Source organism: Harpia harpyja, chromosome 4 (assembly GCF_026419915.1).
Source record: "Harpia harpyja isolate bHarHar1 chromosome 4, bHarHar1 primary haplotype, whole genome shotgun sequence".
NCBI lineage: Eukaryota > Metazoa > Chordata > Aves > Accipitriformes > Accipitridae > Harpia > Harpia harpyja.
Window position 1 is genome coordinate 67,654,195 of NC_068943.1, and position 20,332 is coordinate 67,674,526.

Here is a 20,332-nt window from a genome sequence, read left to right on the forward strand (position 1 = left end):
GGAGAAAACTCATGCTTAACTTGGTATCACAGTAGTATAAAGAAGAAACTTAGGCTTCAGTGTGTGACTGCATGCACTTATCCCTTTAACTTAAGCTGATATGCAGGGTTTATTTCAGTTCTGGAGGTCAGAAGTGGAAAAAATACTTTGTTCAATTAGTCTGGTATTTCCTGCTAATACTGTTTTTAGTAAAAAAAAAATCCTACAGTGACCATTTAAAAGGGAAGTTAGAACACAAATTATAAAGAATCTGATTTACGACAGTAAATCTTTTCTTTTAAATAGATTTGCCTTACACATCTTGACATAATTCCATGGTACAAAACTCTTCCATTTCTGTTGTTATGGTTGCCAATAGATTTCTTACTAAATAGTGTCTGTCTTTGCTTTTTCTAGGCCTGTGGACTCACAGAAAGAGACATTGCTACAATTAAATTACTTAATGAAACTAGAGATATGCTAGAAAGGTAGAGAGCAATATTCTGTATTCCTATTAAACTTCTCACAACTATTGTTTATGTAAGACCATTTCTTTAATATAAAAAGCTGTCAACTTTCATTTGCAAAATGTGGCCACTCTGTTGCATTAAACTTTTATATTCACTAATTGTAGGCTGGGATTTCCAAAATTTGAGCGCTCTGAAATTGCTTATAAGAAACAATCCTGCCTTAATGAGATGACCAGGATGTCCTTCCCAGTCACACCCCCTTATCTCTTCCTCACCTTTTCTGTAGTTATGCAGGAACAGAGGAGTACTTGTCTTCTGCTAAAGCAGGGTAAATTGAGAGTAATTTTATTGGATTTACTTCCTTTGATAAAACGAATGCCAGTTTTGGCTCATCAGAATGTATTTTTAATGCATGGTTTTGAGAGTGGTTGTATGCATCCTTTTACCAGAGAGCTACCAAAGTGAGGCATCTATAATAAACATTGAATATGAGGGAATTGAGCCAAATGCCAAACTATTCTTGCAATTTAGCTGCTAGAGATCTGGGGCATTTTAAGGATGAGGTAAGTCCCTTCTGTGTTATTAGTAAGAAAGAGAAGTGAGGAATGCTTTAGATTTATCTGGGTTTTAGTAATCTTAGGGTAGAGTTTAGGTTGTTGATTGGTTTGCTGTGGAGTTATTGGGGAGCTGGTCTTTCTTGAGGTGGCTATACTAATGGCCTTTTATCTGGGTCATACATCTTCCCTTGTGGGAGGGATGTCTGTAACACTGAATAGTTGCAGGGTTTTTTAGTTTGGAAAAGTAAATCCCAGGAATGAAACTTTTTTTTCCCCCCTCCCAGTCCAGACTTCAGTACAGTTTTGAGCACATGTTTAAATAGAGGATTCAGTCGACTACTGGACAATATGGCAGAGTTTTTTAGACCTACTGAAAAGGACCTCTCTCAGAATGGCTCTGTAAATAGGTAAATGTTTTCTTTTGTTCTGGTTCTCATGTGAGTAATGCTTTGGGATCATAGTGAATTCCAAAAAAGGCTATTGATTTTCCTGCCTACTTGAAGTTCTCATGCTGGAAATAATTCTGCTTCTTGCTCTTCAAGAATAAATCCAATCTCCTCACTTTGGTCAGGTAGGCAGTGAGGAGTTTGCATGTTTCTTCCCACCATTACTTGCAGATCTAAAAGTAGCAATCAGAAGACCTACACCACCTACTTTTTGCCTCAACACTGTACAAGCAGACTGCCTTTCTGGCTAAGGAGGATTTACCTCACTGGTGGTGACTACTGAAAGATGTATTGCAGTACCTCCCCTATGAGGTCGTGAGAAAGATAGCATTTCCCTACAGTTAGCAGATAAGGTCTGTACACCCCAGTCTCTAACTGTCAGTTACTGTAGTTCTCAAGGAAGGCAGGCATTACCATGATTCTCCAAATACATGTAGCCAAAGCACCTATGGAGCTTTAGGTTCTTTGCTGCTATGCTGAAAAAAAGATCCTAACATTCAGGATCTTCTACCTCTTCCTAGAAGGCTGTTTAAAAATAGCTTTTATTCTGAAGTTAACTTTGGTTTTAAACCGTGCAGTGAAAGTGTTACAAATCCAAAAGTTGTGTTCAAATCCTTGAAATGTGATTTCTAAAATACTAAAAATTAAAACCTCAAACATCCATAAACCCAGTTATTATTCATTTTAATAACTGATGGCACTCAGAGTAATGTTTTTATTTAAATATACACTATTTACATACTTAAAATGTCCCAAAGGCTGTAGTTTGGCTGTCTGCCCTAAGCCAGGTTTAGAGTTTGAAATAGTGCTAACAACTGTTTACATACACACACACATGTAAAGACTCCGCCTAAACCATATTTCTCTTGCATGAGAAGCAAGTGTGAAACTGTATATAATAGGAACATCAACTGAAATTTGCTTTGGTACTTCTCTATATTAAAAGAAAAGCTTAACGGGGGGGGGAACCAACTTCATCTGTACATTTTAGTTTGCAGTCTTTCAACTCTTACTTCTGAAGTAGTAATTTTCAGAACTGTAATACTCACAGTTTAGTGGCTTTACTAATCTCAGAGCAGGTCCAGGTCAGTATTTTTGTTCTTTTCTAGTCTTTCCAGTGTCAGTCTTCCTTTAGCCAAGATAATTCCAATAATAAATGGACAGATCCATTCAGTATGCAGTGAAACACCCAGTCACTTTGTTCAGGTAAGAATCTTGCTTATTTAAAATATCCCAAGTAAAATTTTGAAATGAATGTTGTATATTTCTTTTTAATAACATACTTCATTCTGTTTAATTTCAGTGGCTTTAAAAAAAAAAAAGTAGAAAATTGGTGTAACTTAAACTTTTTCTGCATTTGTATCTTCCAAAAATATGCTTTTTCTAGAAACTCTTCCCTCTGCTAAACTGTGCAGAAGCACAAAATATCTTTTAACTTGGTTCTGCTTGCAATTCTGCTCCTAAACCTTTCTAAAGCAAGAAATCTGAGTTACATCTCTGTGGGAGTGCCAGGTGCTTTTCTCATGATGAATTACATACTGCAGCAAAACCAGAATAGTGGTGGATGTGTTTGATTAAGCACATTTATTCTTTAAATTTCTTCCAGGACCTGTTGATGATGGAACAAGTGAAAGATTTTGCTGCTAATGTTTATGAAGCTTTTAGTACCCCTCAGCAACTAGAGAAATGAACTGCACATTTATAGGAATAGATCCTGTATTTATAACAAATCCCTTGTGACTACTGATGAGACTTGGGTTAATTTTATAATGGTGTAGGAGTGGTAGACCAGCAGAAAGAACATCCTGAAAAAAGTGGGAGTGAGCCCATATTTGTTCTAATAGAATTCTGTTTCAAACACCCATTAAAAATATTCTTGTTGAAAGAATCATTGTATGTAAAGACTTTTCTATTAAAGTGGTTAAACTCTTCCATAATTAATTTGATTATTTTTATTGCATCTGAAAGGCATCTGGTGGCAGTATTACAAGTTACTAAAAAAATATTTGTTTGCTTGGGCTGTGTAAGTTTTGGAAAAAACTAATGATAGTGATCTAAGAATAGCAGAGAGTAGCAGAATGGAGCAAGGCTTCTTTCTTCCTTTATAAAAAGAAAAATTTGGGAGAAGAAAACTTTTTTCCTTAACTTTACAAACGTTATTCCAAAGAGTTTCTCATTCTTCAGAAAGCCTTTGCCAACTGATGCACATTCCTCTTGAACAAGCTGGGGGGGGTGCTCTCTGTTACTTAAGGAATGTGGATTTTTAGAAGTTCTCTTGTTTATGCTGTTCAAACAGCTACACTGTACACATTAACTTGTAAATATTTTATCTTAATTTGTATTAATTTTGAGCCCAATGGTCTGTATTGTAATAAAATATTTTAATGTAAAATTTGTGTGTGTATTAACATTACTAGCAGGAAAGACAAGATTAATTTCATTTGGCCTGTTACTTAAAATCTTGACATAGTTGAAAGAATAAATTTAAACTTGTACAGTAATAGTTTTGCACTTACTAACATTACTCAGGAAAAATAAACCCTCGCTCTCTACACTGAAACGCTTCATGCTTTTTGTTGTCCTATACCTCCCCCTCTTTGCAAACTCCACAGTGCAGATTTGTCCTTACAAATCCTAACACATGATGAGTTTGGGAATTTTTCAAGTTGGGTGCAATCTACCCTCTGCTTAAAATGTTGTGTCTCTGCCAAAGCTGAGGATCCCTAGCAACTCCTGGTTATTTCTCTTTTTTAAAAAAGTTAGTAACTGAAGTATATGTTTTGTTTAATAGTTCACAGAAGGCAACCTAGTAACTGTGTAAAAATGGCTGTAAAGAAGAATCAGCTTTAAGCATGTAGAATTATACAAAACGGCAAAAAAAACCTCTCTCACTTTACTTGCATCCCAGTAATAGGACTACTCAAGAGTAGGAACATGTAAAATTAATGATTTTCACAATGAGAAATGAAGATGTACATATATGCATTTCCTCCATACATTTGTGAAATATTCCTCACCCTTCTAGATCCAGTACCCTACTCAGCTGAAACTATCAGCTGCCAGTTGTTGCACACAACTGGAAAAAGTTTATTCTTTTTTCTAAAACTCAGTTTTTACTGTACAGTTTTGTGGAAGTTAGATTTCTTCCATTAAGACATACAACTGACTGACTTACATCCATCTGAATGCTGGCTTGAGCTAGCTTTGTTCTTTCTCATGGCTTTAAAAATCTTGTGCCTGTTTCCCCTGCCCCCACCCCCCCTTCTTCACGAAACTTGGCAAGAAACTGACTAAAAAAAATAAAAGTAGAGAGCTCAAGGTAGATGCTCAGTATTTCACACAAGTTCAAAGAAACAAATTGTATGCAGAGATTCAACTATCTAGTGCTAGATTTCATGTGAGGTTCATTCCATCCTTTAATTACAGCCCACCTTTCATAAAAAAGTGAAATTATTGATGTTTCCCAGTCAAGCAAGTACCAGTTAGAAACCAATGATGAGAAACTGGCAAAAGAGCAGCATTACCTACTACCCAAGGCTCCAGCAGTGTATGGCTCAGTTTATGTCAATCAGCTGTAAAGTCCAGCCCCACTGACATGGCAATTGCTTAGGAGTTAATTGAGGTAGAGCTATAACAATTCCCTTTTCTCCTAGGGCAACCCATTTCAGCAGTTCCTTGTAGCCAACCAGCTTCACCTGAGATGGAAACATACACCATAATTAGAACAGTGTCTTTTCAAAGTGCATATAATTGCAATATTGACAAAGAAATGTTGATCCATAGCTATACCTTACTATCCAGTTACCCTCTAAATGCCACTTACCAACCAAATGAATTATAATTATTAAAGGTAATTAATAGAAAAATACTTGCAAAGTAGATGATATGTAAGTAATAAAGTTAGTGATGTTGGGTCTTGAGAAGTACTTGGGGCTGTAAGAGCTACAAAAACACTTCTCAGAAGTGTTTGGGATGGGATTTGGGTCAAAGCAGGGATCTGGGTGCCACAGTACGCAGCTTTGTATCGCCTATTTCCAAAATGCCTGTTTCCCACGGTGGAACTTGTGGTCTTGAATGAGCATCACTGTTTCTTACAGAGTGCAGCCAGATACCTCAAACAGCTGACCTGAAGAACCCCTCCACTAACAACATACATATAGGTTTCATGGTGAGACTCTTACACCAGCTGGTGAAATGCTGAAAATAGTGGAGCAGCTGAAGACCAGTCTCTACTGCTGAGGAACATTACTGTCTTATACACATATAGTCTAGATGCCTCTCCAAAATTCAAGATGCATCTACATCACTTCTGAAATTACTCTTTCTTCCTTATCACAGAGCTGTCTTGGCACTAAATAGATTATTTTCGTATGGAACTAGACCAGAAGAGGCAGTCCAGAAACACCCTTAATGCATTTCAGCAGCTAGTGGACAGCCAATGCATGAGACCCAAACAGAGCTAAGCCAAAGTGAATCCCCACCTTGAATGCAGAGTGTTGATACCAAGTCCTGGTCACCAGCTGTTCTCTATAAATCTGCTTCCACTGGGTTACTCTACTTGCTAGTGTACATGTGGCATCAGTGTCCTCAATTTCTGACACACTGACACCCATCTAGGGTCGCACTAACTTAATATTTAGCCTCCACGGGCAATGAAAACCTCTGTGTGCTTTCCCTTTGTGCAAGGCTTTGACTTGAAACTACTGCACCATTACAGCAATTAGAATATCACCAAAGTCATGAGGAAAGCTATTTATAAAGAAAGGTCATGCTGAGTTAGAGTCTACACAGGAAACAGGAGGGGCAGCACAGTTTTTTTCCCTGCTACTTGGCCTCTTTTTATGATCCTTAGTTTGCAAGCTAAAACATATCCCAGCAACAATTCAGTCTAACTTTGTTTGTTGGAGAAGCAGCATCCCACTGGGAGGACTACAACAAGGAGGTCCCAGAACGAAAACGTTTTGCTGGGTCTCTTCCAACATACTCTGTCCTAAGAGCTATGCATTCCCAAAGATGCCAGAAACTAAAACAAACATGATGGAACATGACAAATCCTAGAGGTGTTTTCCTTCAGAGTATGTTAATTTCTTGCACTGTATGTTAAAAACCTCACTGTTCTAAAGGGGAAGAGGGCAAGTGGGGGGGGGTGGGGTGTGTTGTTTTTTACCTGTGTTTCTCCAAGCTTAGCCTGTGGCTCACCAAGTTCCAGAGTCCCAGAGACTGGCCAGTTAAGGAAGATAGCATTGACTTGGCCTTCTTTAGGACTGAAAGTATACCTGGTTGGAAATGGGGAACAGAAATGCATGCCAGTTTTTCCTTGTAAATTTTCTGAAGTGATACACAGAGTGCTTTCAAGACTGGAAAAATGGATTTGAAAAGCTGGCATTAATTACACTTTCACACACATAACCATCTTTTCAGACAATTTATACCCTTTAATAAAGTACTGTTCCTTGAAAACATGTTCCAACAAACTACAGGTAATAGAGACTATTAAAGAACTGAATTCAGAGGTAAACATCTGTAGTAACTTTAGCAAGCATATAACAACTCACTGCTGCTCAACCATATAGGAAGGAGGTACTTGCAGGGCAGGGGGAATCATTAACAGACAGTTGTGGGTTATATTCAGAAAAACACGGTAATTCACATCCATACACAAACATACAGACATTCCACTAAAAAAGATTTAACAAGAGTACAAGCAACAATAAAGCTTCCACCTTGCATAGCTAGTTTTTTAAAAATTTAATTTCAGCAGACATTATCTACAGTATATCTCTGGAAATCTTGTGGCATACACTTGAAACATTCCTCCATCCTTCCTTCATTTAGTTACAATTTTTTATTGCTCTCGGAAGTGGTTTTACTGAACAGTCAACAGTTGAGCATTTCAAGACTAAAGCCAGATAGCCAAATCTTACTGGGAGCAAGAGTAAAAAGGCCCACTGAGGCAGAGAAGAGGGTCAAGACCAAAACCCTGATGGATCATTAAGGCGTTACAGCAGCTATGAGGCATGAAGGCAGAGGAGAGTCCAGAGACTGACAATTTAGTGACCAAACAATTGCTGTTATGTTCCCATGCATTTTTACCTTAAAAAGAAATGCAGAATATGCTAGACTGATTTCTAGTTTCTTTCTCTCCCCTCTTTCTCTCTAAACAGTGACATCAAGTATTCCTTTGTACAGATAAACACTACATAGCAGTTTTATATTTCTGGATTTTATTTTTTCTATAGTTTCTGTTGCCAGCTACGCTAAGAAGCACAAGATCACCAAGGAAAGGCTTGCAACCTTCCCTTCAGCCTCAGCGTCATCCCAAAACTACTGTCTCTGACACCCATCGTCTACCTACAGTTTTATACACTCTTTTATGTGCAGTTACTTAAACTGACAAAAGGGTTAATTTCACAGCATACAAACTAAGCTGGTGATTTCTGTAGCATCAAGTCATTAAGAATTTCAAAGTTTCACATACACTGCTGCTGCTTTATGCAGTCTATGTTTTGATTCAGTAGCCTTACCACACTTCTGGTGTGACCGTGTCATTCTGTGCTCTCCATGGTTTCGTTCCATAGATGGCTTCTCCATTGACTTTCAGCCAGGCACCCATCTGCCTCAGGCGTTCCTCAAATATAACAGCAATGCGACCATCGTGAGTGGGCCCAATATTCATCAGGAGATTTCCTCCACAAGACACTGTTTCTACAAGTTGCTGAAATGTTTTTAAACATATGCACAGAGCACATGGTTACGGCTAATGAAATCATACATTTGAAGTACTTTCTGAAGTCTGCCGTACTGCTTCAGAACAATGAACTGAACAAGTTATGTTACTGCTGCCTGTTTAGACTTTGGGGGTTATCCCAACAGTCAACACAAAACTTAAGCTCCCATAAAACAAAGCTCCGCTGTCAATTTTTATGGCAGAAAACATCCCAAAATACAATTTTGCACCAATGTGTCTGACTGAATCTACATTAGAATCAGATCCCACAACTTCTTAACGTTTTGACTTCTGCAGCAATTTCATGAGAGTTTTACCAATAGGACAGATAGATTTCTATACACGAAAGGAGAATAAGGCTAACGGATGCCACTTCATTTTTACTGAAGCTGAGAGAAGCAACTTCCTCCTTCTTCCTTGGTTTGATGCTCTCCCTATTTTAGAGAGACATCTGTAAAACATGAGGAAGCCTTCTAGAGAATCCATAAATATTTGTGTTCACATCCACACTGCCCTCCAGAGATCATGGACTGAGATGCACAAGTCTGAGGAACAGACAGCTGGAGACAAGCTACTGAATGAATTTAAACCTGCCTCTGAAAAGAGGTTACTTCAATTTGAAATTATCTTTTGCAAGGACAGTACTAGGAACAGATTTGGATTAAGCAACAATAACAATCTTTCCCTCACTAGCTGAATTTTGCAATTAAATGCATATATCTGAAAGATCAATTCAGTTTTCCTAAGCTTCAAATCTTTTTTTAATACCTTAGACTAGCAAAAGGAATCAACATTCTATTAACACCAGCTATGTGCCTCTACTAGTGTTTATCTGTATGTCTGTAATAAGCGTGTTGGGTTTTTTTCTTTAAATGAAGTGGGATAAAAGGAAAGTTTCTCACTACAAGGTAAAAAGACTATTAAGAATTATAAACTGTTTCTAGCTAGACAGGGGAAAAGACGTAGCCTTCAATAAGGAGTTCCTAAACAGGAACAGTGAAACTGCAACTGTTTGCTTCTCATCAACTTAAAGGTGCAGTTACTAGAAAAACTTAGTAGAAAAGGTAATTATGAGACTATCCATAGTCTTGGCCAGTTACTCACAGGGGAAACAGCTTCCAAGAAACTGAATTTTTACTAGGTAGTTTTTCTTTCAGTCATTTCTATAAAATAAATAAGAATTACATGGATATGCCATCCTGCCAGTGTTAGGCTACAAATGAACAAAATTATTTATTATTTCATCAGTTAATAATTTTTTTATAAAAATAGATACATAATTGAAATGTTATATAGCATAATATCAGGAGGGAGAATCAGAAGTTGCAGGCAACTCCTTTGTCCCTCTGTACCTTCACCAAGTCCTCGATTGTGAGGTAATCGTCAAGCTGTGCGTTCCTCCTGTACCCCCATGACCTCTTGTCAATAGTCATACAGTTCTCCCACTTGTGAGGCAGGAGGTGGCCGGGGTTATACCGGTCACTACAAGTGTAGAATCCACCATGTGTACAGATGCTGCCAACTCCCCAGCGGTCATTGGTCACAACTGTGTCCCGGACTGGACTGGAAACAGAGAAATTTTATTATTTTTATTCTATAAAACGCACTCACAGCCAGTGAGTCAGTGCCAGCGAGCCAGCCTTCTCACACGCACACCCCTCTCAGAAACTAACATTTAGGATGACTTCTGTACTATTAATTTATAACAATTAGATCAGGAATCCTATTCTCATCCTTTGCTAGTAAAAGGTCCAGATAGATTGGCATTTCTTAGGGAAATACACTTGACTTTCACAGGAGGTCTGCCAGAAATCAGCCTGCACTTCACATTCACAACCAGATATTCAGTCTGCTATGACAACAATGCACCCATATTCTCAAATTATCCTGCTATCCTGTTTGTCTGCACACAATACTTAGAGAAGAATATGATTAGGTAGAATAGCAAATACCATTTTAACTAATTAATTTGCAAATGTGGTTAAAAAAATAGGAAGAAGTCTTTTTCTAAAGCAAGCTTTGATAGTTGTAGGGAAGACCTGGATTTCAGGAAAATTAATATTTAGTTAAGTCCTCATGAAAAGAGGCAATAGGTTCCACAAAATATATAGAAAATGAGACAAATGAGACACAGAGCAGAATTTCAGATAAGGAGCTAAACCAGCATCATTATGTACCTGTCGTTATACAGCCAAGCCAAGAAACCAGTGCTATTCCAGTAAGTATCTGGTGCATTTCCATTCCCATCAGACCAAATTATTTCTGGTTGGTACTTGGTCACAATTTCATAGAGTTCTGGTAAGGATTTACTGGCTGGAAACTTTCTTGTCTTAAAGACATTGGTGGCATCCTCAAGGAAATGAGGATTAAACCATTCAAACAGGGAATGATATAACCCAAAACGCAAGTCAGTCTTGTTTCTAACAGACATTGCCAGTTCAGCCACAAGATCTCGTTTTGGTCCCACATCAACAGCATTCCAGTTCCAAGAATATTTGGACCCCCACAAAGTAAAGCCTGAAAAGAGAAAAATCGAAGGATAAGAAAGGGAAGCAGAAGAGGGGAAGTTATAGTTCCTCTTTCTGGAAAGTAGTTTGCAAGTGTGTTGCAAAAAATAAATATAAAAGTCATATATGTAATAATATTGTTATCATGGTATAAAGTATGCCTATAATCTGTTTATGCATGATGACAGCAGCCATAACATCAGATATGGGGTTTTTTATAAATACACATATGCATTTATATTTTCCAGTTCTGTACTGCTTAGGATAATTGCTCCTTCTACTTAATTATTCACTCCATTTATATGTCCCCATTAAATTAACCAAAAATACAGCAACTTCCAAGGCATCTACATTTTCACTGAATGTATCACATGTGAACTGTGAATACACATTCAACAATTGGAAGATAAAATGCTCTCAGTTGCAGAATGCACAAGCTGTCTTTTGCATTCAAAGACTGTTCTCCTCCCTTCTGTTTACATCTTCTGCAAATGTTCACTTTTCATTTGACTTGACATTTGTAACACCTCAATCAACTACTCACTACATGTATATAAGCAGAGTGCAAAAACTCCTGAAACAGCTTTTAAAGTACCAGCGTTAAATATCACGAAGGATTTAACGTTTCAGACATCCAGCAATCCAGCACAAGCACTTACAAGTACTACTGCACCGCAGACTTAGACCACTGCCAGAGGAGCTCCACTCTCACCTTCAAACTGCTTTACACTCATTACACTAATAAATCTTGCAATATTTTTGTGAACTGGATACATGCAATTGTATTGACTAGACAAACAAGCTAAAAATTCATGCCCAAGGCTACAGGACAGACTAAATGAATCATGGTTCTTTTGAAGTCGCTGGGAATTACGCCACGAACATCATCAAGATCAAGATTCTATGTGTGTCAGAGCTGAGATTTAAATTCACAAGTTACGAGCTGCCAGCCTTGAACCCACATCTCCCCAAAGACCAACAACGTTCGCTAGATGTACTGTCACATTGCATCTTAGTATTTTATACTTTCTTTGCTACCATATTTCCTTCCAACCACTTTACTTTTCCTGCAAAACATCTTACAATTACAGCGCCAAAAATCAATTGTGCCTGTAAAGTTACAAACCTGGTTCAAGGTTTTGGTTTCTATGCACTGCATCAGGAAGAGCTATACCCTGTGTACGTTTCTAACTCTGAAGTTGACTCCTGGAACATGCTCCTAAATTCCTTGGAGAAACCTATGGAGCTCATTAACTGCCTGTACACAGGAGCCCTCCGTATGTTAAACAGCGCAGAATTCACTTTTGTGGTTCCTTGAGCAATGAATTGCACAACAATAAAAAATAAACTATGGCTACTGCAGGAAGCTCAGCTGCCCCCACTGGTTCAGGCTGTCTTACCTACAGCAAGAGAACAATGGCACAATCTGTTTTTCCTCCTATGCAGGCTTCATGGCCATAGATTTTGTGCAAGAGTCAGAAAAATGCATGCACATTTCTTGGGTGGTTTGCTTCCTCTTTGGCTGGGTTGGGTCAGGTAAGCCTGCCTGGCTTTCTCTAACTCTCTTAGCAGGCAGAAAAGTCACCTGGATTTTTCTTCTGTTGAAAGAAATGCAACAACTACTAACATTCACAAACCTTCCACTTACCTTCATGATGTTTTGAAGTTAAGACAACATATTTTGCACCTGAAGCCTTCAGAATATCTGCCCACTGGTTGGGATCAAAGAATTCTGCTGTAAACAGTGGCCCAAAATCTTCATAACTGAACCCAGGTGGGTAATTTGCCTCCATGAATTTCACATAGGGCGCTCTCTTTTCCTTCTGCCAGTACCACCTACAAAATATAGAGCAAAACATGCCTGCTGGTGTATTTTTAGACAAATAAAAAGAGAATTGAAATCATCAGCTCCTATTTGAGCTCACACTGAGAGGCACATGCACTGGAGGTACACAACACTGGCAATAAGACAAAACTGCTTCAGAACAGTATTAATTATCAAAGATTTCCTTTTCTCTTTGCCCATGCTCTACATCCTTCAAGCACGCCACTTCTGAAAGGTCCCAGGATTTCATTTGGAGCAACAAAACAAAGCAGCTACGCTTTGAGACTGGAAAAATGGCAGTCTTGTTCAGTACCCAAGTCCCAAAACTGTACTAGAGAGCACAGGCAGATGGTCCGGGTAAGCAGCTGTCGTGGTTTAAGCCCAGCCAGCTACAAAGCACAACAGGGTCACTTGATCACTCCTCTCTGCCCCTGGCCCGGGTGGGATGAGGAGGAGAAAATATAAAGAAACGTCCATGCGTCAAGACAAGGACAGGGAGGGATCACTCACCACTTATGGTCACGGGCAAAAGACAGACTCAACTTGGGGAAAAAACAAAATCAATTTTATTTACTACCAATTAAATCAAAACAAGGACAATGAGAAGCAGAACCAAATCTTAAAACACCTTCCCCCCACCCCTCCATCCTTCCTGGCTCAACTCCACTCCCAATTTTCTCTGCCTCCTCCCCCCCAGCAGCGCAGGGGGACAGGGAATGGGGGTTGCAGTCAGTTCATCACACATTTGTCTCTGCTGCTCCTTCCTCCTCAGGGGGAGGACTCCTCACTCTTCCCCTGCTCCAGCATGCGGTCCCTCCCACAGGAGACAGTTCTCCACGAACTTCTCCACCATGGGTCCTTTCCACGGGCTGCAGATCTTCAGGCACAGGCTGCTCCAGCACAGGTTTTCCCACAGAGTCACAGCCATCTTCAAGGGCATCTGCATGCTCTGACATGGAGTCCTCCACGGGTTGCAGGTGGGCATCTGCTCCACCATTCACCTCCACGGGCTGCAGGTGGGCATCCACTCCACCATTCACCTCCACGGGCTGCAGGGGAGTCACCTCCTCCCCCTCCTTCTTCACTGACCTCGGTGTCTGCAGAGGGGTTCCTCTCACATTCCAATCCCACTACTCACTGCCAGTTCCCCTTCTTCAATCTGTTCTCCCAGAGGCGCTACCACTGTCACTGATGGGCTTGGACTTGGCCTTGGCCTTGGCCAGAGGTGGGTCTGCCTTGGATCTGGGGAAGTTTCCAGCAGCTTCTCACAGGAGCCACCCCTGTAGCCCCTCCCCCACTACCAAAACCCCACTACACAAACCCAAAACCACAGCTCAGGTGGCACAAGGAATGCACTTTTTCTGGACTAACATGACTCGCCCTCCTCAAGTCTCACACATCAGCCATCTCTGCTCTGCCCCCCACACTGCAGCTCCTGCAACCCACAAACATGCGGGCCAGCAGCTTTACCTCTCTGCTGGTCCAGAGTCCTCTACACCAAATGCAGCTGAGTGACCTGATGTGTGAGTGGATGCCCACAGTCCCAGAGCAGGAGAGAGCTGTGACTGCAGTGCACTGCAGCCGCTACACATTGTGAGGCTCTGAAGCAAAGGCACCCTACTAGAAGGCATGTCCTCCAACAACATGCCTCTGCAAGAATCCCACACAATTACAAATGCACATCCATCACAGGCTCTAACACGCAGGCACACAACTACCTACCTACCAGTGCACAGAGATTTAGGAACCAGAAGGAAAAATAAGCTGATAATCTCTTTTTGCATCCCACCTAGCAAGGACAGAGACAGTTTCTATCCTGTGCTTCTCCATAACAGTGACCAGTATTGTCACCATTCCAACTGGACTAGTCCACAGCAAGGCTTGGAGCTCCGCTCTGTGGTCCAACGGTGGTCTCTCACCCTCATCATGGTCAGAGATCTTAAGTCACCAACAGACCACTATTTATTTTCAACCTGCTCCATCCCTCCCCCTCCTAGCAACAAAAGAGGAGCTCCAGAAACAACATGCAACAGTCCTTACTGCATAAACAGCCTTATTGCTGGAGACCTTCTAACAAAAACATATGTTGTGACTGCTAATACTTACAGAGAAAAAGGTCTGAAAGCATTCACCTTTCTATGAATGAAGCCAAGCAGAAAAAATGCCGTTGGCAAATTTAGACATCAACGAAACAAACTGAAAGTGAAGGAATAAAACAGGCCAGAATCTGAATGTTTGCAATGCGTTTCTCTCTCCTGTCCTGAACTGGACTCTGACATCAGTTCTGCAAGACCACAGTAACCATATGGCTATTGTTGTAACCTTCCCAGACTTCAGCATAAACAAACATGACTTCTAGCAGCCAACAGCGAAAAAAAAATCTAGAAGAAAGAGGCTGAGACAGCCTTCCTCACTGAAAGAGCCTGGGAAAAAAGAAAAAAAACCCCACCCTCTGATTTTAAAGTACGTAATTGCATAAAAAAAACAGGTAACATCTTTGCTTCTCTCCCTCTGTCACATGGTTTGCTAACATGAGCACTTCTACTCTGACTTGATTAGATTCTAGAAGCATCCTGACCAAGGCTGTGCAGCTCCAAGGGAAGGAGGATGGGCTGGGTGATATCAGAGTTTATGAACTTCCATTTGAAGCTGCTAACACAGGACCTCAATCATCTGACTGCACATGCTGCCAGAAGGCCCTGAAGCAGGTCTACACCCACACGTGCCTAAGGATGGGATGCTACAGGATATAAAAAACAACTTCACCAATTACATTAGATGTTTTGGGGTCTTTTTAGAGCAACAAAAAATGAACACTTGATCCTGAGTCTGTGCACCACTATCAGAGCACAGCACTCAGAGTAAGGCTTGAACCCAAAGCTAGCTTCCCCCCGCACAGGGAAAGTAATTTATTAGTAAACAGAGTCCACTTAAAAAACTGCTGAAACCCTTGAACATAACTCTGAAAAGAGCAGACCAAATATTGTCAGAAAACAATGGTTTGTTTATATCAATGTTGGTTTGTTTTACGAATATTACATTTAAGGTCTACCATAGCTCTGCCCCAGAGCTACCGTTATCTTCATATTGTAAGTGATGTGACTCACTTGAAGTCATACAGGAAATAATTGGTAGAGCATAGAAAGAAGATAGTAAAAAATGCTTACAGCCAAAGGGCCTGAACCAGTGAATACTCACAAACTAAAGGTTTTATTCAGCCTTTGAATTAAAATTATTTGAAGGATCAGAGCTCTAGGCTCTTTTAAGCAGAAAGTACTCTTTAATAAAAATAATAACAAAACAAAAAAAAAAGAAAACCATCAACAGCACAAAACACACACAGGAAAACTGCAGGCAGTTTGCCAAGCAAGGGCAGTGATGGAGGGAGCAATGGACTCCTGCGCTCCTCACACAGTGCCACGGCACTCCGGAGGGCAGCAGCTGTGCAAGGCTTCCCCGGGGGCTGGGAGATCCCCAACCCGTCCCCACAAGGCCTGGAGAAAGCCCCTTCATCCGTCCCTTCATCGCGGCCCTGGAGAGGTCTCCTTCTGCCACTCAACCAACCGCCTTTTTCACCAACGCTGTGGAAAGTGTACCTTTCAGCTCTACAAGTCCTCTGCTGAATTTGATTAACGTTAGCCGACACATTCAGGAGTTTTAGGGCTAGGCAGACAGATAGTCAGACATACCAGAAGCACATAAAACTCTGCTTCCTTCATAAACGGCGCCATAGAGTCCATGGTCTGACTGACTGGCCTCAGGTGGAAATAAACCTCTTCCCACACACCTCAGCTCCAGGGCCATCTGCAGACGGGCTTTAAACCTAAGCATCACTTTAAGGGGGAACACCAAACCAAGCCCCACCTGCCCGAAGAGCCGCTCTCCAAGCGAACCCCTCAGATCGCTGGTACGACCCATCCGCAGCAGCTATTTCGGTGCGACCCTCCCAGCTGCCGCACGGCGGCCGCGCCCAGGGGCGCCGGGGCCCGAGGGGGCTGCGGGGCGCCGCCGCCGCCGGGGAGGCCCGCGGGCCGGGGCGGGCAGGCCGCTGCGGCCGGCGGGGCGGGGGCCAGTGCCGGGGCCAGGCCGGGGAGCTCACCAGAACCACTCGCTGCCGAAGCTGGGCACCGAGAACACGCCCCAGTGGATGAAGACGCCAAACTTCGCCTCGTCAAACCAGGCGGGCAGCGGCCGGGCGTCCAGCGAGCCCCAGGTGGGCTCGTAGCGGGGCCGCCCGTCGCCGCCCGGCGGCCGCGCCGGCAGGAGCCCAGGCAGCCCCAGCAGCAGCTGAAGCAGCAGCAGCAGCGCGCTGCGGCCGGGCGGGCCCAACATGGCGGCGGGTCGAGGGGAGGCGGCTCCTCAGGGCGGGGGTCGCGGCGCTGCGTGGCCGCGCCGGGGGATGCCGCTGGCCGGGAAGGGGGGAGCACAGGCGGGGCGGGCCCGGGGCATAAGGCGGGCTCGGGCTCTCCCCGCCCGTTCCGCCAGAGCCCGGCCGCCCTCCGGCCAAAATGTAGCTTGCCACTGCCGCCGGCCGGTGAAGGGCTCCGGTTCCGCCCCTCCCGAGGCTCAGCCCCGCCGTGTCCTGGCTGAGCCGGCAGCGCCGCGTCCTTCCCCTCCTCTGTGTGGAGAAGCGCGCCAGCCGTTGGGGTTCTCCTCCCCACCGGTGCCGTTTTATCTGGCTGCTCGGCCACAACTTGTCACTTGGATTTTAAGGATCTTAAGAAAATGGAGTAACTGACTTCTGCCTTGGCCAACATCCCGCTGTGCTTCTCCCGCCTCCTTCGCCCCAGGCCCCGCCGGTTTGGCCCAGCGTGGCCCATTACTGCTCTCCTCATGCTGGGAACACTGGCTGCCTCCCTCGGGGCTTGCCTGAAAGCTGCCTGCGGGGGTCTGCTGGATCTGCAGCCTGATCCAGGTCCGAGTCTTGGATGTGCAGCCAGGGTCTGCTTCAGAGCTGGCCTCAGTGGCCTGCTGGTTTTGCGCTTCCAGCCTGCTTCCAACCACAGGTTCAGCTCCCTTTCCCCTTCCCTTTCCCCTTCCCGAGAAGGACAGGGTATAACATTGTTCTGCAGCTCCTTCCAGCCCACTGATACGTGATGGCTTCCAGGGTAGGGAGATGCCCCAACGCCTGTCAAGGAAATATTTCTTTGACCATTAGAGTAGCTTCAGAGGAAGCCTGTGCTGAAGCTGCCTTGATTCAGTAGATGACACTTGGCATTTGCGCTGCAGATCATGGGTGGCAGGCACATACTTTAAAAAAATGCATCTTCCAGCAAATTTGTTGCCTGGGCTGGTGCTTCTCCAGTCTTTCCTGATGCTTGAATTGCATATTTTTGCATCAGACCCTAGCAGCCATGGGACAGCCTTTGTGAAATAATTTGGTTTAATCAGCAAATACTAACTTCCCAAAATCATCACCACGAATGGAAATTTCTTTGGCAATCTCATCAGAACAGTTAAAAATGAATGAGCAGGCAGCTGAATTAATCTCTCTCCACCTGGGAAGGATGTATACTTTACTGCTGTTCTATGGAAACAGAACTTCAGTTTCTGGAGCCATTAACCACAGCTGTTACATTTCATCCAAAAATATTTAAAGGGCTGTGGAAACAGGAAGTACATAATTTTTTAATATTTTAATTTATATACCTTGATGAGTGTATTAAGTTACAGGCTGATGAAAAACATTGTGACTTCCATGGTATCATTCTTTCCTTCTGACTGTTCACGTTACTCTGATTTAAAGTACTTTGATACCACAATAGGACCCTCTTCATATCTTTTTTACAGTCAATGTTGACCTACTTTCTCTATGTCTTCTTTTACCTTCACCCCTTTAGATGTCACTTTGCTTCTCAAAAGGAATCCTTAAACACCTTTGACCTCTTGCTATGGCATCTTTTCTAGTTTATCTTTGGATTTCTTCAGGTTCTCCTTTTCTTTTTGATCACATCAAAGGATTGCAGACACTGAGCAGCTCCTTAATGTGGGAATTTTGAAGTAGACTCTCTGAAGCTTATTCTGTACAGCACACCAAAGTTACAACTGCTCTGTGGCTCAAAATGCTTTGAAAGAAAAATGGTTTAAAAAAAGCTCAAGGGTCTGACCCGAAGCCCTCTGACATCAGTGACCTGCTATCGACTTTGGTGAGATTTCAAGCAGAAACTGTGTATTTCAGTAATGAAATTGATCACATCTTTTAAATTAAAAAAAAAAAAATAGAAAACAGTTCAGTAAATAGCAGTCATGAGTATACTTCTGATTAAGGTGTAAACAGGTTCAGAAAATGTCACCAGCCCACACAGGCACAGCTACTGAAATCTCCAATGAGGGAAAAGGTCCTCAGTGCAGTCACATCTGTAATGATGCAAGCTGCAAAGGGTAAATAATAAAAATAGTACATTGTAAGATTTTGTGAATAACGCAGGACCAGTGTCTGCGATTGCGGGAAGCTCTCTAAACCTGGGTACAGCGTGCCTGCCTGCACGATGCTGGAGCCACCGGGCCCCTGCAGGAAGGTCTGTAAGCATGGAGCTTGCTTCTGCGCCCCGTGAAGAGAAGCCCCTGCCTCTCATTCTTGCAGCACAGTCCTGCTGGGAAAGCTCTCCGCAGCTAGGGAAGGAGCAGGCAGGTCTGTCAGCGGAGGGAAGAAGGAGAGGAAATAATAAAGGCAATTCCCTGGGAGACGTTGAGCAGAAAAGACCTTTTGCCCTGACTAATGGCTGACATACGAGACTCATGTACTGGATCAATTGCTTGGACAAAGGCAAAGGGTGCCTGACTGCCAGGAGGACTGCAAAACCACCGTGCCTGTGGAGCTGCACGGGGCTTGGCGTTGAGAGGAGGGCACTTGGTTGCTTGGGTGGAAGCAGAGGCCATGAACTGAATTTCCCATGGACATGTTTTAGACTTGATAGGATTTGATTCAGACCCGCGGAGGGGCAGTTGTTGTGATGTTTTCATACAGCCTGAATGGGACTCTCATATTTGATAGCTAGGTAATGTGGCACTGGATGCGTTAAATATACAGGGTGAAGTCCTCTCTGTCTTTGCCATTGTGCCAGCAGCTTCAGGGCAGTGAGGATTTAATTCAAGGCAGAATATAAAATGATTTGCCTGTAAAAAGCAGTGAAGCCGTTAAATATAATTTTAAAGGTGAATCGTGTCATTAAAAGTGTATCTGTCAAACAAACACCAGAAAATGAAACCACGGGGCTTGATTTTGCTTTTGCCAAAGTCGGTGTGATTCCTGCTTCTGATCTGAAAGGCAGGAGGACTACGTCCCTCCCAAACCCTTGAGTCACACGCTCATAAAACTGGTTGTGAAAAGCCTCTTGCCTGCAACCCAAGCCTGAAAAAAAGACGGAGGGGGGGCGGAGGGGGGGGACACACAGGAGATTTGACTCATCTCCCTCCCTGCTCGGCTGCAGGGGTGCGATGCCTTGTGCAACCTCCCGGTTTTGCGGGGGACGGGCCAGGGCAGGAGGGAGAGAGGGAGGGCACCCTGTTACACAAAACAGAAGTGGTGGTGTCGGTTGCTCGGCTCTTTTTTAACTGATGGTCTTTTTTTTTTTCTTTTTTTTTTCCGAGAGTTGGAAATGACGGGAGCGGGGAGCATGAAGACAACCCGGGGGGGGGGGGGGTGAAGATGCACGGAGGGAGGGGACGCGGAGGGGGTCCCCTCCCTCCGTGCATCTTCACGCACACGCACCCCCCTTGCTTTGCCCCTGCGCAAACACAAAATTTAGGCTCCGAGAGACCCAAAATCCCCATCGCCGTTCCGGCGGGGCGGCCCCGCTCCGGCGGGGCGGTCGGAGGCGA

At 43.0% G+C, this 20,332-nt stretch overlaps 2 protein-coding genes across 8 annotated transcripts in view; one reads left to right on the forward strand and one right to left on the reverse strand.

Moving 5' to 3' along the window:
- Positions 1 to 3,383, forward strand: part of PEX3 (peroxisomal biogenesis factor 3) — a 20,717-nt gene extending 17,334 nt beyond the window's left edge. The window contains exons 9-12 of the mRNA XM_052784575.1: positions 397 to 467; positions 1,291 to 1,413; positions 2,562 to 2,658; positions 3,059 to 3,383. Coding sequence (XP_052640535.1) covers positions 397 to 467; positions 1,291 to 1,413; positions 2,562 to 2,658; positions 3,059 to 3,142 — 375 coding nt within the window. The 3' untranslated portion in view covers positions 3,143 to 3,383. The remainder of the gene's footprint in view (positions 1 to 396; positions 468 to 1,290; positions 1,414 to 2,561; positions 2,659 to 3,058) is intronic.
- The window catches only part of FUCA2 (alpha-L-fucosidase 2), a 17,692-nt gene extending 847 nt beyond the window's left edge, over positions 1 to 16,845 (reverse strand). The window contains exons 1-8 of one of the 7 annotated variants that reach the window (XM_052784568.1): positions 16,611 to 16,845; positions 12,335 to 12,522; positions 10,357 to 10,696; positions 9,532 to 9,742; positions 7,977 to 8,167; positions 6,620 to 6,728; positions 4,977 to 5,147; positions 2,567 to 2,758 (exon numbers count right to left, since the gene is read on the reverse strand). In XM_052784568.1, the coding sequence (XP_052640528.1) occupies positions 5,007 to 5,147; positions 6,620 to 6,728; positions 7,977 to 8,167; positions 9,532 to 9,742; positions 10,357 to 10,696; positions 12,335 to 12,522; positions 16,611 to 16,843 (1,413 nt within the window). In that variant the 5' untranslated portion in view covers positions 16,844 to 16,845 and the 3' untranslated portion in view covers positions 2,567 to 2,758; positions 4,977 to 5,006. Of the gene's footprint in view, positions 1 to 2,566; positions 2,759 to 4,215; positions 5,148 to 6,619; positions 6,729 to 7,976; positions 8,168 to 9,531; positions 9,743 to 10,356; positions 10,697 to 12,334; positions 12,523 to 16,200; positions 16,521 to 16,610 lie in introns of those variants that run through there. The other 6 variants (XM_052784573.1, XM_052784569.1, XM_052784567.1 and 3 more) reach the window with 6 other exon arrangements.
- Positions 16,846 to 20,332: the final 3,487 nt, after the last annotated feature.